The sequence below is a fragment of the Gymnoscopelus braueri genome (genome assembly GCF_963280865.1).
Source record: "Gymnoscopelus braueri genome assembly, chromosome: 11".
NCBI lineage: Eukaryota > Metazoa > Chordata > Actinopteri > Myctophiformes > Myctophidae > Gymnoscopelus > Gymnoscopelus braueri.
Window position 1 is genome coordinate 20,694,183 of NC_137613.1, and position 18,375 is coordinate 20,712,557.

Below are 18,375 nucleotides of genomic sequence, written 5' to 3' on the forward strand. Positions count from 1 at the left end.
TTTAGATTCGTTTTGCTTGACCACAAATGTTAAGTATGTTATTTTGATAGCACACTGTTTAGATCAGAGGTCGGCAACCTTTGTGACATGAAGTGCCATGTTTTCATTTTCTTGATAGTCAGTGTGCCATATCAACATTAAGTTTAATTATGACACTACATCAAACTTAAATATTTCCAACTGACTTTGATTGTCCATATGCTATACATAACAACCTTTATCTCCCCCCCCCCCCTCCTCCTTCTTTAGAAATATCAGGATGTAATGATCATTAGACTCAGAGCAATAACCCACCTATCTCCCAGACTCCCTCCCCAGTCAGACTTATCAGTTTGAATGAATGTAGAGTTATGTGCAGGATGTAATTTGTATATAGATGTGAGTGTACTTAATTTAACTGACTAAACTTCTTTTGAATATATATTGGGAAAAAATCCTCTCTCTCACACTTATGCCAGTGAACATTGGGGGAGGGTTGCCTACCCCTGGTTTAGACAGATGCTTGGTTTGATGTGTAACCGGTTGCTACCCTAGTTTCTTTGAAGCATTACACTGTTCTTGTTTGCACTCTACGTATGTGACTATTTACCCCTGCCGTTTGTTGGCCAGGGTTCATGCTTACTTTGATTTCACTCTTGTAAGACAATCTGGATAAGAGCGACTGCCAAATGCCTGAATTGTAAATTGTATAGTGTGTATTTATACACCTGATGCCGTGCAGCAGTAAATGTTCGTTCAGTTTGTTGCTTGTGAGCTTTCACACTACCACCTATTTTCTCCATCATCCAGGTTTAACACCAGTGCTCATCCCTACCCAGGACCCCAATAAACCGGCACAAGTTTTCTGTACCTGTTTGAATGTGGTCAGGCATTCGTCACTGCAGAGTGTTCTGTTGCCATCATTCAGGTTCAGAGTGATTATGTTGTTGAAGCAGTAGGAATCGCAGTTCGCACAGTAAGACACTGTCAGGTTTTTTGCTGTACGGAAGCGTACATAGCAGTCATCACTGCACATCTTGTGGACAACATCATCCAAAGTTAACTCATGTTTGCTCTGCAGAGGAGAGATAGGAACAGTGGATTTGTGTTACATACACACATTGCTGTTTCGAATATGACTTTTAATGCATTACTGCTGTATTGACTACACAGTGCTACGTAATACATATGTGATGGGCTGCATTCCAATACAGAATTATCTGGTTGAGCCACCAGTGGACCCCTGTGTATCATTTATATTATTAATTTGTGCATACAGTCATCATTGCCAAACCTATAGAAACTAAAAGCTTTGTTCATCTTCCCTTAGAATGCAGTGTGTATTTTGTTGTACAATGTGTCCTTCCTTACAAAGCACTGAATGAAGTGTTTTGTACATTGTTCCCTTAAAATGCAGTGATTGTTTTGTACAATGTTCCCCAACAATGCAGTGACTGTTTTGTACAATGTTCCCTCACAATGCACTGAATGCGATGTCTGTTTTTTACAGTGTTCCCTTACAATGCAGTGTCTGTTGCACACGCTGCAGCGTGGCTGTGACTGTTGTGGCTGTAAGGCTATGTTATTGATGATGGTCCTCTTGTGGTTGAAGGAGGAAAGGCAGGTGTTGCAGCAGAATGCCTTTGTGGTGCCTTTATCATCCACAGGTGCTATGATCAAGTCCTGCGGGCGCTCTATCAACCTGATAGAGATCGGAGAGAAGGGAAACGCAAGATCCCAATGAAAATCAAAGCACGGTGAAGCATGACATGTTGGTGTTTCATTCTGAAAGCATGACGACAACAAAAACCAAAACAAACACTAAAACCTATCTTGTAGAATTATGTTTGCTGCATCTCAGGCTGCAATTGTGCATCTCTGCTATTAATAATGTGTGTAATAATAATCCAGCACACAGAAGAAAGCAGCGTTAACAAATTTGGATATTTGGGAATGGTCAATGATGTACAGCAAATGCAGTTTTAAATGGCCATTGTTTTTCTTCACTTTGTCAGAGGTGTACAATTCACAGCTATGCACAGGACACTAACCTCTGATAGAGCCCACCCACAGTAAACTAGAGAGTACTCACTTAAAGCAGTTGTGGCACTCCTTTTTGGGTGGGTTGGCTGCAGAGAGACATGGAGCAGAGCAGAAGAGGTCTGGGCAGTGCTTCCTCTGGTAAACTGGCAGGCCTTCCACCAGGGTCTTCTTGCAGTGGGAGCAGGACATGCACACGCTGCTCCTCGGGTCCTCCTGTCAATAGCACTGACTTAGGGCACTTATACCTGGACTGCATGGTTCTATACCATCATTGTGTTTGTTAGGAATAATATTATCAAGACATTTGTTAAGAGATAAGTTTGTATTTCCTACCTCTGCAGAATCGTCAGGCTCATCTTTGATGCCTGCTACAGAACTAGAACTAGAAATAGACAGTTCAGTGCTCCGTCTATATCTAGTTCTAGCACAGCTGGGCTCCTCTTCCATAGACTCAGAGTCGTCGTCCATCTTTAGGCTTAGGGCTTAAGCAGAACTAAGAAAGAGACACAATTTGGAATGTGAACTCCGTCACAAACGGCATAGCAAACATAAATGGAACAATCAATGGTTATTTATTTTCACTTATAACCTCTTAGCTAATAAGCATCTCAGGCTGCAATCCATAAGTTTCATGTCCTGCCCAAGATTTCTCCCCGTGTGGGAGATCAAACTTGTACCTAAATAGACCTGCTTGCTTGACCACCTGCCTGGGGAGATTGCACTGACTCACTACTGTATCTTCAGGAAGTATCACTAAAATCTAGTCTCATCTACATTTCTCAATGGAAGAGTAGGTTGGCCAGCGCTCCAACCACCGCAGATGTGTGTAGTTACATTGTATCAACATACTACTCTACCTTACAGATTGGTCAATATAACGTCAGTGGCTCAGGGGTGGCCGATGGGAACTGCGAGGTTCACAGTTAGATCCCGGGGCTCCCCCAGAGTTAGTCTCGAAGAACACTCGAAGTGCCTTTGAGCAAGACGCTGAACCTCTAATTGCTCCCGATGAGCAGGTTGGCTTGCATGGTTTCCTCCGCCATCGGTGTATGTGTGAATGTAATCTATGTAAAGCGCTTTGGATAAAAGCTATATAAATGCACGGTATTATCGGTATACCATTTAACTGAGACAGTTAAGGAAGGTCGAAACCAATGCAACTCCTTGCAACTGCCATTGGATAATGGTTGCAGAGTGGTTGCAGAGTTGCAGAGACCAGTTGACAAAAAAGGCTGTTATTTTCTGGAAACAGAAAAGTGCTTGTGTTTACCTAAGAATTTGTTTACCAAGTCGGTATCTTTCCACACAAATAACACATTTATTCACTCGAACTGCAGGTAAACAGAAAACATCAGTAAAATAGTCAGCACATGTTCACGTTTTAGCTATAGCTATTAGCTCCCAAGTTTTACTCTCTCCTGGGCATTTGAGGCTGTTCTATGTTAGGAAGCGGCAAGTCAACGATAAACGAGAAAGTAATAACTACCAACAACAACAACAACTGTCGCCACAATGCACGTTGTCGGTACAGTGAGTGCGTTCTGTAGAGGTTGAGAGAAAGAAAAGCAACGGTGTTTGTTGTTTACATGATCTTCTCTCGTCGTTTTCCGTTTACTTACCAGAGAGTAGCTATAGCTATAGCTATAGCCTGGGCACCATTCCTTTTCGGGTATATGATCCGGTCGGGAGCGACCGGATCGCGACAAACCGGAAAGACGTCTCACTCCAAAATAGGTCCGTCCTATAAAATCCTTGATGCGGCGTAGTTTAGCTTATTTTTAAAATATAAATGTGAGTGTACTTTCCGGAGACTATTTAACGTCTGTATTATCCGTATTATCCCACGGGGAAATTCTATTCCATTTAAATAGGGATTGGGGAACCAAAACAAAGCGGCACCGCAAAACCGGATCGCGACAATCCGGAAAGAGGATTTCCCCCCCTTTTTTTTTTCAGTAGGCGTGGCCTAGACCGGATCATATGGGTCTTTAGTAACGAACACCAGGCTTTCCTCCGAGGTGGAAAGACTGGTGATGCGAGGTTAGAGAGTAGCCGAGTAGCAGCAGCCAGCCAGAGTTCAGGCGCACTACCGCCACCTACTGTACTATGTTGGGAGTATGAACTGTAACAGTATCCTATCTCTATCCCCACAAACAGGAGAACAAGGCTAGGTGAAACCAGAGCCATGTCAAGACTAGAGAGAGTTGATGCCACTCTCTCTCTCTCGATTCTCGACATATCTCTGGGTGAAACTTAGCATATGACTGGGTCTGGTGTGTCCATGGGCAATGTGCGAAATATTAGACCACTCAGAAAGACGGGGTCTATACTAATAATGGAGTAGCATCCCTGTGAATCTCTGAAATCATATTGATGATGTCATAACGATGACGTCGCCAATCTTGTCAGAATAAGGAGGGAGGACCATATACCATATATGACACAGATCCTGGTTCAGGAGTGATGTGGTGTGACCACCTTATCGGGTGGCCTTGATTGTGTTGAAATGCAGCCCCTATGCCGTGGGAGTTCAGTGGCAGACCCCCTACCCTCTAACATCACTTTGGAAAGGCTGAACATTACCGTGTGGGTTCGGTGCTGGTGATGCTGCCTCCAGCAGCCGGACTTGTTGAGGTGGACAGCTCGGAGGAGATGAACTGCTTGAGTCTCTTCAGGTACTGGGTGTACGACACAATGTTGTTGTGGCCCGCTCCCTCCACGAACAGGGGCTCCACAGGATGCGGGCACCGCTCGAACATGGCCAGGCCGTGGGAGAAGTCGATCACCTCGTCCTCCGTACCGTGGATCACCAGCACTGGGGACGCCACTTTGGACACCTTGTCGATGCTGGAGAAGGCATCGCAGCAATGGAATATGTTACAGCAATAGCTATTGCACGTGTTTGGGAAGGCCACCCGCAGCCCTGACATGAGGGGAGAGTGCAAAATAACGCCAGCACACTTGAAGCGCGCTGCCAGGTCTACAGTGGGCACCGTGCCGATGCTCTCACCGTACAGGATGATGTTCTCTGGTGTCACTCCATACCTGTGCCTCAGCACCTGCCAAGCCGCCTCAATGTCCGCATACAGGTTCTTCTCAGAGGGTTTCCCGCTGCTGACCCCGTAGCCTGAGTAATCGTAGGACAACACGTTGCAGTTGATAAAGGACCCGAGGCGTATGTAGAAGCGGCACATATCTCCCAAGTCCACTGCATTGCCATGGGAATACAGCAGTGTGTACTGGCTGTTCGGGGCACAGCGTATGAACATGCATCCAACCTCGTTGCCCCGAATGCTTCTCGTGTTGAACACCTCGACTGCACCCAGCTCCTGCTCAGAGTCCTTCCAGTTTGCCCGCCCTGTTAGATTCAAGCTGGTGGCCCCATTGGCATCTGTGTCTATCGAGTATGTGGGCTCTGGAGGGAAGAAAGCCATATTCTCTGCTATGTAACTGGGACAGGGCGGACAGCAGAACAGCCAGCACAGTGCTCGAAGAGAGAAAACAGCCATTTAAATCCGGAGCAGGCTTGGAGTTACCCAATAAATTAATCTCTTAAACAAAAGCAAAACATGTATACATGGATAAAATCCAACTTCATCCTGCTCTATAATAACTATTTAATGACTGGTAACATGTGGAATCTCAGTTCGCTATACAACACATTATACAGTCTGATCAGAGCTCTGTTCTTACGTCACACAACAACACAAACCTTGCCATGCATGCACACAGATTTAGGAAGGCGCCTTCGCAGTTTGTTCAATGCGGCACCATTAAATCACTCTGTGTCTGGCAGTGCTTGTCAACTGTTTTGGTTTGTGTTGCAGGTACTTGATAGGTGGTGGAACTGGGAAGGCCATCAGCTCTGATCTACAGCGCAACTGGGAAGGGAACAGTGCTCTCAGGGCTTTAAAAGCAGTCCTTTTCCTCTCAGACTCTCATTCTCTCCTTGCACATGTTTGGTTTGTCTTTTGGTTTGCACCATCATCCAACACCATACTTAACACATATCCACTCACCTACACTACTGATTCTAGTTCTACATACTAACACACTTGTCACTTTGCTGGTGGGGGGTCCCCACCCACAGGTTGAGAACCACTGACCTACAGTATGACAGTTGTAGTAGTCACTTCCTCTCCTTCTTCTTGAGCTGGAGTTGGCTTTGTATGTGGTGTGGTATGGCACGAGTCATTCAATTCTTAGATAATACATAAAGAATGCATTTCTTGCATGACTTAATGGAGGAATTAATGCAGGATGCTTGCTTGATCTCTTTTTTATTTTTCTTCCTGTTACTGTGGTTTATAATTTTGTTTTGTTCTTTGCAACGCTTTTACCTTCTTTGTCCCTAACTCCTCTCCCTCAAGAGGCCATGTCTTTTGCCAGACAGGCCGCCACTGTAATTAGAACTAGGCAGGGCAATGCCCATTGGGAAAGTATGTCCCTCTGGTTATGCAATACCCGTTCTCAAGAGCAGTGGTTCTCAACCTTTTCAGGCCACGACCCCCCAAAATAATCATATTTGAACTGGGGACCCCCCAAAATAATCATATTTGAACTGGGGACCCTCCAAAATAATCATATTTTAACTGGGGACCCCCCACCCTAACAAGCACTTGTAGGAATTGAGGCATATCAATTAGTTTGACTCAGTTCCACAGATACATATTGTGAAAATAGACGATCTACAAGCTCACAACGCAAGGCATTGAGAGCTTGTAAATCAGCTGTTTTCAAAAATGTTGTCTCTAATATTATTTGTCAATTTGGCCACTGTTTGACCAGTTTTTATCGTATAGTTTGTGAATTACTTTTGATGCAGTAATGGTCTTTTTTATTTTCTTTCTTTTTTTATTTTATTAAATTGTCACCTCACTGTCATCTGGGGACCCTCCCCAAAATCTAAATCATGTGGGGACCCACAGGTTGGGAACCACTGGTCAAGAGTATCCGTTGCACCCGTCAGAGTACTGCAGTAAGTACCTAAATATATCTTATTTTTTTTTAAATATAAACAATCGGACTGAAATGAGCCCAGCTGAAGAAAACATTCCTGTATTTATAGATATAGTTATTATTATCTATAAATCCTGGAATCTCTTTCTGTGTCCCTTTATGTCCATACATGGAGATCCACAAACTCTCCCAAGTTTGTGCATTATACATTACTTACATCATAGGACTGGCCGATACTGCAGCGGTTCTCAAATGGGGTCCAGGGACCCCCAGGGGACCTTGACAGGTTCCCGGGGGTCCAAAGCAAAATTGGTTAATATAGCATCAAAATCGGTTTAACCCCTTTAACCCTATGGTTTATTTTCAAAAAAATGTTTCAATTTAACAAGGGACATTATACGGCAGCTAGGGACACTTTTAGCATCTCTCGCGTTATTTGACAGGCTTGGCATCTGTGGGGTTTTCTCCTGTGTCCAGGTTCTTGAGAAGGCGGAAGAGGCCTGCGGCCTCGCGAATGCGGATGAACTCGATACTGAAGTCCTGCATCTCGATGAAGAGATCCTGCACATTGATGATCTTGTTGCGTATCAGCGACTGCAGGAAGATGCACACCAGACGCACCTGGCGATTCTGCATGGACTTGTCTTTGATCTGTTTGCAGGTGGAGATACAGTTGACTATGTAGCGGTGGATGAACTCTGGGGGGAGGTCTACAGCTGCCGTCAACCTGTTGACCACCTCCATGGAGTGCAGAGACACGTGTCTCAGAGATACCGATCCAATGAAACTGTGCTGATCAACATGAACGTCCATGTTGACCAGCACAGAGAAGTACTCTGTGATCTGACTGCTCTCCATAAGCTTCAGCAGCATCTCATAGGCCACTAGTGGGTTGTTCTCCACCAGGTCGGGCAGCTTGGCCGGGGACAGGTCGATGTGGTACACCAGTTTAGGGTCCTTCTCTAGCTCATCCAGCAGCTGTGACACCTGCTGGGTGGACAGTGGGCTCTTGAAGGCCTTGGACATTATGCATTTCATCTCCACCCCCGTCCTGTTCTTCACACACATGGAGCGGTCCCACTGAATGCTGTGGTCCGGTTCTGTGGGATTCAGCCACACCAGCTCGTCCTCGCACACATGGAGAGGAGGCGGCGGCCGGATGAACTCTGGACGGAAACGTGTTGCCGGTGGAGGGCGGAATTCGTAATTCAGAGACTTTGTGGTCTGATTGGCCGCTGAGCTGTCAAAGCCTGAGTTGGATGAATGAGGATCTGGGTCATTCGGGATACTGGGTAAACTGGCCTTGCTTTGCATGGGAAGCTCTGCCTCTCGCTCTGCCAAGGCTAGCTGCAGTCTACTGATGTCTGGCATGTTACTGACATCCATGCATGACACCTCTCGGGGCGTCTTCTTAAAAAGTTCTCTGGGTGGGGCTAGTATCAGCTGGGAGAGGAAGAACTTCTCTTGCTGGGTGATGGGCGGTTGGAAACCAGAGAGTGCTTTCTCTTGCTCCTCTCCGACGGATGAGGGGTTCAACAGGTGGGCGAACACCACAGCAAAGGGATTGTCGGCCAGCGGCTTGGTGCGGTACATCTCCCACAGGAGGTAGAAGGCGGTGAGCCGCTGAGGGGAGCTGGGCAACAAGTCCGGCTGCTGGAGCAGCATCACCAGCACCGAACCCACACGGTAATGTTCAGCCTTTCCGAAGTGATGATAGAAGGTAGATGAGAGGCTCTCGAAGGTATTGGTGCAAGTCTCCTCAGATATGATACCCAACAGGTCGGAGAGCTCTTTCGGGGGGAGTGACATGTCGAGGGTGAACGACATTGCTTATTCAACAGTTAGACTAGACTAACTTTGCAATACAAAGCCAATAACTAATCGATTCGTAATTAAGTAGCATTCAATTAGTTAGTATAACTAACTAACTAACTAACTGACTGTTGGTCGGGCATGCACAGCTTAGATCCAACAAGCTTCAGCTGGAAAGACCAATAAACTAGAAAGGTACACTCAGTGAAGCACATATTTCTGCCATAGAACCTTGCGTCATCATATTACATCATATTGACGTCCAAATATGGAGCGGTGTGGTTCGGTGGACCTGAAATGATGAATTCACACAATGTGAAATAATATTCACCCCAAGAGATGCTGATCGTCCAACTAATTTGCAAGATTAGCTGCAGACTCACAGACAGACACTGATGAAAAAAAGTATCTCCGCCTTGCCTTCAGCTTGGTGGAGATAGTAAATTAGTGGGCTGAATCTCTTCAGAAAGCCCGGTTTTGAAGACAAAAAGACTGTGCATTCTTATTACCTGCTGATGCACATATTAGTTCAAACAATTTAAATGCAGTATTTTTACTTCATAGTATTTATGTTTACATTCAAACATAAATATTCTAAAATAAAATATTGTCTAAAACAGATATTTTCCCGATACTTATATTGCATTTGTAAGGTAGATATTGCCGATACCGATATGATGACTGATAAATCGTGCATACCTAGTTTCTTGGTGAAACTGCTACATACAAATTTGAATACCCTTATTTTTGAATTACAACATTGACAGGTGTGGACACCTGTCAACAGTATAAATTAAGCTTATGAAATGGAAATTCTTACATTTCTATATGAGAGAAGACAAAGAGACAGCAGTAGGCTACATAGCATTTTATTTGAGCCATTTTTGAAGGGTAAAACTATGCATAGCCCAATGCTTTTGAAAGATACGACATTCAGTAATCATAGGAATAACATCCTAATACTGAGTTGTTTCTTAATTGTCTGCATGTGTTCCTATCCCAAGTGATGGAATAAATTAGAAAATGGTAGATGATCACAGCTTTCACTTCTCCTACAGTACATCATAGAATGAGTTGGTATTTATGATACCTAGTTTTGTTTTAAGAAAAAATCTACTTGGGCTCTTCTTGTCCCAAATAATTAAAGGTCTACTACTACGATACCTCTTCACAAATACAAATACATTATATGAACAAAAAGTGACAAAGGAGTTTTATGCTGGAAAGGGAGTGAACATTGATTTCAGTGCGTGAACCATACGTTTCCCATACAAACTCATAATATAGGAAATAAGAGCAGGACACTAATCAGATTATTATGATTAATCTTCACAGAATGCCATACCCTGTGCATTTGCATGTCTTGGTTTGAAAGTCACTTTATTTTCCTACTGTATCTTTCCTTCATCTATAGCCATGTTAGCCAAGTCCTCACCAAGCACAATTTTGACATAATACTTGTAAGACTCAGACTCTGCTAACTTGGGTTATTTTCTTAACATTCTTCAGTGTGGAGAAATGGAGAACCCCTACTCAGGGTATGTAATAGCCTTCGGTGCCCCCCGCTGGAGCTTCAGAGTAGTGATCTTGCTGTCCAACTCATCCATGAACCCCTCATCCACAGACTCACTGTCCACTTCCTCCCCCGCCCCTGGCCCTTCTGTGGGTAGGAACACATGCAGTTGTGTGCGTGTTGGAGCAGGAGCAGCACTAGCAGTAGCATTAGTGGTCAGAGTCAACGGTTGACTGCAGCTCGGAAGACATGGTTTCCCTACAACTGACAATGTGTCGTCCCGTGTTGATATAGAATGGCGATACTGCATAACTAATGGTCTGAGGTCCGTGCCCAGGGTTTGGCTGTGGGAGTGAGGCTTCGCTGGTGTAGGTTTGGCAGTGGGTTGAATGGGTTGGGTGAAGTGAGTATATGCAGGTCTGCTGCAGCTCTGGACCTGCAGGTGTTGGTCATGGTGATGCACTGGGTGAGTCTGATGGGCCTGTCTCCTCCCTAATGGGTCACAGGGTTTACAGAGAGTCAGGGGGGAGGACCTGCAGGCCGGTGGCGGAGGAGGAGGAGGTGCTGGGGCTCTTTTCTGCAAAGCGCTGGGGTGCCGGTTGCGAGAGAAGCCCTCAAACACAGCCCTCTCTCCTGGTGTGACGAGGGAATGCTCACTGAAGCTGGAGAGAAAAGAATGGAGAAGAAGAGAGTGAGTCCTCCAAGGGCCAGGAATAGAGTAGGAGGCATTAAAAGCATTGATTTAACAATCAACCGTGTAATAATTATTCAAATATACATTTGGTGAGTTTAGACATATATATATATATAATGTGCCTATTATCCATGAAGCCATAGAGTCCCTATTCTGGGGGTGCACATTCTGCCGTGACGTTACACATAGGTTTTAAGTGGTTAAATACCTGTAGTGCTTGGACCTGCAGAGCGTATTGGTTCCAGAGAGTCATTAGACAACAGTGGGCAGTGGGCATCCACATTATCTGGCTGCTTAGAAGAAGCTGTCCAAATGGGAATTGTGCAAATAATGCAAGAAAGGAGCCAGAAAGGTGCCATCTTTACAGACCAGAATGCAGCAGCAATGCACAATTTTCACACAATGGATCATCTCCAAACCCTACTGGTCTCCATCATAGAGTTATTACAAAGATAGTTCAGTGATTTGCTGATTAGTGAAAGTGTGCGTGATGGGAAAACTGTCATGAATTACAGTAATTTATTATTCATGTACTTACGTTATTTTGACCCCATTTGGACTGCTTGTAAGCAGCTCACCATTTCAACGGACAGTTATATAAGCTGAGTTTATATTTCCTGTCATCCAAATACGACAGGTAGTGGCAAATTCTATATACAGTGTAGATAAATTGTGCATTGACAGAATAGTGCCCTTCTCCAAAGCACTTTACTATGTGCATGCGTATATTCATGTAATGCACCTGTGCAGAGCAAAGACACTGACCTGCTCATCGGAAGCAGTTAGTCTGGATTAAGGACACGTTGACACACAGAGCAGAGGAGCCCTTCCACTACCATGTAAACACATGGCATTTTACTTATTTACTCTTATGTCTAGCTGATGCTGCTATCCATGGCAACTTTCGGGCCAAGCGAAAATGAAAACTTGAATCATTCTAATTAATATTATAACACTGTTAGCACTACTAACAGTAACAGAATTCTTACTGTGATGAGAGTTGTCATGTAAGAGTAAAGTGCCAGAGCAGGAATTAGGATGATATGAAAGAAGTGTCTCACTGTCCCTGTTAGTTTGTTTTTACCATTTTTCTCAGTTTTTTCATAACACTATTGGGGAGCCTGGGAGAAAAGTGAGCCTGAGCCAGTTATTCAAAACCAATTTCTCCTAATGGTTGAACTCAGGCCATCAAATCCTTTGACGTACATCACGGTGAAGTGTGCATTAGTGTGAAAGGGTAATGCATGTCTATGTTGTGCATCACTCGGGTGTCTCCTTCGCTCCTCCAAGGAAAAACAAGTCTATCAGATTGAGTGAAGCCAGCGTGGCGCCACACCAGGGTTACTGGGTGTTTTTCAAACAAGCAGCGGATCAGCTTCCACCTGAAATTTACGGCCGACTGTCAAGACTATGGTCGTCTGTGGTCAAAGCAAAACCAGAGGGGAAGTAGAGACGTCTGCCCTACACTAGGATATCCATTTAGGCCACACCAGGAAGGAAACCATTACAATGTAATTCCATTCAGTTGAAGTGCAGGCAAATGAAATGGCCTGAGAAAAAGGTCACATGTTGGATTCAAGACTACATGCGTGAGAGCACTATGTACACCTAGAACACAAAACCTACTACTGCCATAGGTCTACTTTGATGGCTCAAATGTGATTTGACTCAAACAGGGACACTAATATTGGATCACTGGTCAGGTTTACCCTTAAATGTCAGTGATTTAAATGTCAAGTATTCCTAAGTATGAATAGCACTCTCATTCTATGATACTGTATGCTCTACGAACATATCTTAGCCATTTTAACCTGACTTGCTTGCACTTGAACTTGCATCTCAAGTGTCTGCTTGTGTAACCGTCAACAGTTACACAAGCATACTAGCCTTTGAAAATGGGCTGAAAGTGTGTTGTCCTATCTGTCAAACCCCAGCACTGCAAATGCAATCAGGTTTAAACCAATCATATTCATTCTTATTCAAATTCATGTTTTGCCATATTCTACTTGAACTGTGAGATGTGCAGTAGCTTTCCTGTGGCCACTGGCTGCAACCTCAGTCATATCTCTAGATCAGAGGTCTACTCTTTCCTTACCAAGCCTGAAGTGATCTATCAGTGCCAATCAAACACCCCTGCTCTAGATTCAGACAGCTATATCAGATCCAGGGTAATATCACTTTACCTCAGTGGAGCTGCGGTGGTCGGCCTGCGTGGGCCCTTGGCGGTGGTTATAGTCGGCAGCCGCAGTGGGTCCTTGGTGAGCCTCGTTCCACCTGTCAGAGGCAATGGAGGCACAGAGCTGGAGAGAAGGTAGGTCCGGACCAGGGCCCTGCTTCTCTGCACAGCTCTCTGGTGGCAGGGGCCTCCCGTATCCAAGCCCAAGCCCAGGATGGCTGGCGGAGGAATAGTTCCGCCAGTGTTGCTCATGGGTCTCAGCACACGTCAGATCTGCCTGGGAATATACCTTAAAAACAGTTGAGCTACTAAAAAGTTCCCTTTATCTTGCCATGCATGTGTACTAACTAAGTGATAGCATAATCACTTGTGGAATAAGAATATCCAAGTTCTCCTCTAGGCTCTTCTTTCCCTTCGGCCTGATCTACATGTGTCTCCTCCAGAGACAGCAAGTGGACTGCTGCTTCACCAAACTGTCCCTCTCAGTGCACACATGTATAGTGCCTAGCTGTGGGGGGTGCCTCGCGTGGTAGCGGACGCCATGAATGATGCATGTCCATTAATGATGCATGGCTACGGCTGGTCAATTGGACACCACCTACTTTTTAACCCCCCCCCACCACCACACACACACACACACACACACACACACTTCTCCTCCCCCCTCTCCCTTTCCCTCTTCCGCAGGTCAGCTTACCGAGCAGGGGAACAGGTGGTAAATGGTCAGGTGGAAGTGAATGTTGTTTGAACCTTAAGGACGTGTGATGATACTGAATGTGCTTTTAGCGATCCATTGCCGTGGGGCTGGGGGAAACAATGGTTATTAATCCAGGCGCACAGAATGTTCGGAGAGCAGTTGCCCGCTGTTCTGGCAGTGTTCTTACAAAAGTTACAGATGTCAGGTTGTGACCTTATTCCTGCATGGCAAACAATAATTTCTGTGTCATTTGAAGTTCAAATCATAGACAGCGGTGGACAAAGTAGCCCACTCAACCCCAGTACTTGAGTCAAAGTATAGATAGATACTTCTGGTCAAATATGACTCAACTACAAGTGAAAGTTGCTCTGTCAAATATGTATTTGAGTATTCAAAATAACAAATTACAAAGTACATTTTCTTTTTAATATGAATGCACTTCTGTATTGAAAATATTTTTTTTTTTCTAAAAATCCATACTTTCCAGATATTTCCCAAAAATATCAAGTGAAAATAACCTTGAATGCAGACATAATCCCCAAAGAGCCATAAAAAAAGTATTTTTATGAGGAAATATTCAAACTATGAGTGGCAGTAGTGGTGGTTCCAGACAGGGTGCAGAAAAAGGTGAAAACTAAACGGAGTACGGACCCCACATTCCCATTCCAGTCCTCTTCCTAATTTATGCTCAGTCGAACAACTGTGTCGCTCACCTAAAATATCAATCTACAAGCTCACAATGTGTTGCATCCGCCTCTTCGCTCTCCCACTACAGTTTGGAAGCCCTGTGCCTTCTAGTCCCTCCATATCGTCTTCCACTGGCTGGTCTGGACCTCCTCCAGGCTTGACAGCCAACGCTCAGGATGCAAGTGTGATCCAGCAGGGGAAACATTGCACCTTTAACCTTAATTGTAACTGACTGCCCTCAGGGATCTTCCGACCGAAGCCATTGAGCAGGTCAGCCGTGGCCAGTGGTAGTTAATCAACTGATCAGTACACAATTCAATTGAACGGCGGGTTTATTTGGCGACTTGAAATACTGAAATACATGCCAATCAACATGGTCTCATTTTAAAGCTATACCTCAGTCCTGGGGATCAAACTAGACCAGTAGTTTCCATGCAAAGGGGGTAAGATTGGGTATTTATTACAATTTATGTGGAAATATTTCAAGTCACAAAAAAAGCAATCACGAACAAAAATCCCACACTCTGCTCTTGCTCAGCAGCATCAGTTTGATTAAAATGTACATGTCAATTTGAATGATTGTACATGATTGCTTTGTCACTGTCAAACACCCCTGCATATGAACAAAGATGGATGTGCTAATATTTTCTTTGCAATAAACCCACTGATAAAATGGTATGTTCTGTTGATTAAAATGTGATGATCCAAATGATCCTCCCCATTGACTTCCATTGCACGGTGAAACAAGTCTCGACAATATTTGGAGTCATCATGGCAAGGTTACACAGCCTAGACCTCTACCAAAGTGTATTGATTTAAATGTATGGATATAATTCGAAGGAAGCAGAAAAGGCCTGATTTATGAAACAGAAATCTTTACCCATCTTATTTTGCAATGTTTGTTCAAATTTTTGATTATGAATGATAAATATTTGGAATAAGTGTAAATATGCATAGCAACTCATATTTGATTCATGGGGTGCATTTCTCATGAGAACACCACTCTGTATTGAATAGTCAACAACTTACAATAAAACACAAACAATGGTCAAATTTAAACCATTTATTTTGAAACTTCGAGTTAAAATAAAGAACAGTGCATCCTCTGAGACCATGTCCATTTGTCCTCTGCTGGACACCTCCTGGTACTGCATTTGCCACTTGACTGCATTCTCACCCGTCCGCTCTGTCAAAGACAAGAAACATACAGTAATTTAACAACTTGAAACCCTATATATATATAAACTTCTCACAAAAAGTTCAGAAACTCAACTTATGGTTGATTATTTCTCTCCAATTACTACAATACCAATTATTGGTATTGTATTTTATAGCGTTTTATATATTTTTTATCGTTGATTAGTCACACCTTTAAAACAAGGTATAACTTGTGCAATCGTGGAATGAGCAACACAGCTCACTACCTTATGGGTAGTGTGGTAAATTTGCCAAAATGCCCCAATATGCTACTGTTGGTAATCGCTCTCATTTTGAGCGACCTGCCGGCACACAACTGCTGGCAGGTGTGCGACTGCCACCTGAGCATGGGTCCTGCAACTTTGTGGTACCGTTGTGCCTGTGTAGATCTCTGGAAGAAAGCCTATGGCTCCTCAGTGAAGCAAGGGTGAGGACCTGGGGGTGTTGCCTTCCTGGGCCGGCCACTTAACGGTCTTTGACTTCACCAGTCTCACGGAACTTGGTCCCAAGTTTGGAAATGGTACCAGGGCTGAAACCAAATAATGCTGCCACTCTGCGTAACGGAACACCAGCTTCCACTTGCACTATTGTCCCTTATCCCGAAGGGACAAGCGTGGCATCTTTCCATGGGGGCAGTGTTGTTGCTTGCAGCACAACACAGGTGACTAATCAACTATATAAATGATATGAAATACAATACCGATTGGTATTCTTGAAGGAGAGAAATAATCGACCGAAGTTACGTTTCCGAACGTTTTGTGAGGAGTTGACTTCATTGACCAGGGCCCCCCGGGGTCTACACATGGCCCCCTCCTCTAAACGAAATGTCCTTGCCAAAAACTTGCCCATCTATAAGCTCTCAACGACACATTGTGAGCTTGAAGATCAGCCATTTTCACCAAATGTTCCCTATTGTGACATGCCCAGAATACGGACAGGGTTTATGAGGTTAAAGTATGAATGTAACCAAATCTGAGCCCTTCCTTGAGGAAGACGTCACTGGATTCCATTCAAAGATAATTTGAACCTTCACCCCATGTACTTTAATTCCCATCATCATAACTGTCACTATTCCACTGAGCATAAGCTCAAGCTTTTGTTTTATTAAATCAAATGTGGCATGCAATTTCACGACTTATAATCTAGAACTTTCATAATGAAGTTCTATCTCCAAACCTTCAGTCCAGCATCCTGTAGTCTCTACACAGTCCTGCTCCCAAGAACCCTTGGTAGTTCAGGTTTGTTTCAGACCTCTCTTCAGTTTATCTGTTCTGGAAAAATAAAAACAATTTGTCATTTGTGTGGTGTATTTTTTTTAAAGTTACTTCCAGGACAAATGGAGATTTACATGGAAGGGAAAATTCTGTACAAAGAATTCCGTTGCAAAATGGCAATTGAAAAGTGCTTGCTCGACACAAATGACAATGCTTCATTATAAAAAAAAGAATGCTAGGGCAACTTATGGTTGAAGAATAAAATGACATGTCTGGATTGTTTACACACTGAATAGGGCATAATATTTTTTTTTATAATTATGAAGCTTACCACAGTGCAACTGGAAAACCGTTTCTCAGGTCAGCCTCCCTCTATCATGCGAGACCCCTGTGGTAAAAGAGAGATAATGAGAACCTGGAAATGAACTAGTTCAAGAGTTACCGGTAATGTTATACTAGTGCTGTTTTGAGTGTGGTATTTGGTGGTTTTGTGAAAGCTTAACTGTGTTTTGTGTGTGTATACAGTGGCCTGTGATTATGCAGATTGTTTTAAATAAAATGTATCAGTATCAATGCATCGAATTTAAATCCTTTGTCAGGCTGAGATTATGTTGTAGGTATGCTAAAGATGTATGCATGTACATATATGGAGTCAAATGTTGATGTATGCCCGAATGTAAGGGATATATACATTTGTTTATCCGAGCAATGTAACAACGCTCAAATACAAACGTTTCCTTTGACAAGCCACTTGGCACTCTGAGAAGTGCATTTGCTTTTCTGAAACTGCAGAGGGGCAACGAGATAGACGACTGCAGCATTATAAAACCTTTGCAGACTTCAGGGAAAAGGAAATTCTGTTACAAAGCCAGGTAAGCTTGACTTGGGTACTAGACACACCAGGGATGTTACTGCAAACCCCTACTGAGCTGGGAGTTGCATCTTAGGAGATCACTAGACGTTGTTGTAACCATGTACAAGAGTCTACATCATTCACAAAGTCGGTCGTGCAGACCTTGGGCATTGCCCTCCCAGACGAGGCCATTGGTGGCCTTGAAGGTAGTTCTGGCATCACACTCTGACATGAATTGAAGCAGTTTGGCCAATAGACTAGAACTAGACAGAATGGATCACAGTGCAGACGGACAACTCGAAAGCCCCTAGGGCTGTATTTATGGCATCGCTTGAATATGTTGTAGTTGCTTTACCACAAAGAATGTTATTCCCCAGAGCTGCTGACCACTCCAGGAAGCAGTGCAGCACTTATAGCCTCAATACAATTTCTATGTACAAGCCACAAAAAGGGAATTGCCAGTCCAAATGAACTGAGCAGTACAATTTACAAAATGGCTGGCTGGTCACTGGCATGACAATATTACCCCAGAGAGTCATGCTGGCAATATA

General features: G+C 43.9%; 3 protein-coding genes and 1 long non-coding RNA gene across 7 annotated transcripts in view; all 4 read right to left on the minus strand.

The window, feature by feature from the left end:
- Positions 1-3,625, minus strand: part of LOC308095756 (uncharacterized protein) — a 29,849-nt gene extending 26,224 nt beyond the window's left edge. Inside the window, exons 1-5 of one of the 3 annotated variants that reach the window (XM_080442799.1) lie at positions 3,609-3,625; positions 2,356-2,515; positions 2,072-2,235; positions 1,501-1,681; positions 851-1,054 (exon numbers count right to left, since the gene is read on the minus strand). In XM_080442799.1, the coding sequence (XP_080298925.1) occupies positions 851-1,054; positions 1,501-1,681; positions 2,072-2,235; positions 2,356-2,490 (684 nt within the window). In that variant the 5' untranslated portion in view covers positions 2,491-2,515; positions 3,609-3,625. Of the gene's footprint in view, positions 1-850; positions 1,055-1,500; positions 1,682-2,071; positions 2,236-2,355; positions 2,516-2,879 lie in introns of all 3 variants that reach the window. The other 2 variants (XM_080442797.1, XM_080442798.1) reach the window with 2 other exon arrangements.
- A 976-nt stretch (positions 3,626-4,601) lies between these two features.
- Positions 4,602-5,531, minus strand: LOC308095503 (alpha/beta hydrolase domain-containing protein 17C-like; the record flags this gene model as incomplete). Its single annotated transcript, XM_080442560.1, has 1 exon — positions 4,602-5,531. The coding sequence occupies one exon, from the start codon at positions 5,529-5,531 to the stop codon at positions 4,602-4,604; it is 930 nt and encodes a 309-aa protein (XP_080298686.1).
- Positions 5,532-7,413: 1,882 nt separating this feature from the next.
- Positions 7,414-8,790, minus strand: LOC308095504 (CCR4-NOT transcription complex subunit 11-like; the record flags this gene model as incomplete). Its single annotated transcript, XM_080442561.1, has 1 exon — positions 7,414-8,790. One exon carries the CDS (start codon positions 8,788-8,790, stop codon positions 7,414-7,416), a length of 1,377 nt encoding a protein of 458 aa, XP_080298687.1.
- A 6,818-nt stretch (positions 8,791-15,608) lies between these two features.
- Positions 15,609-17,442, minus strand: LOC308094747. 2 transcript variants are annotated; one of them, XR_013933986.1, is made up of 3 exons: positions 17,303-17,442; positions 16,934-17,023; positions 15,609-15,746 (listed from the first exon to the last, which is right to left on the minus strand). It is a non-coding gene; the product is annotated as an uncharacterized lncRNA (long non-coding RNA). The 2 variants fall into 2 exon arrangements; XR_013933987.1 differs by having other exon boundaries at positions 16,934-17,028.
- Between the last annotated feature and the right edge of the window lie 933 nt (positions 17,443-18,375).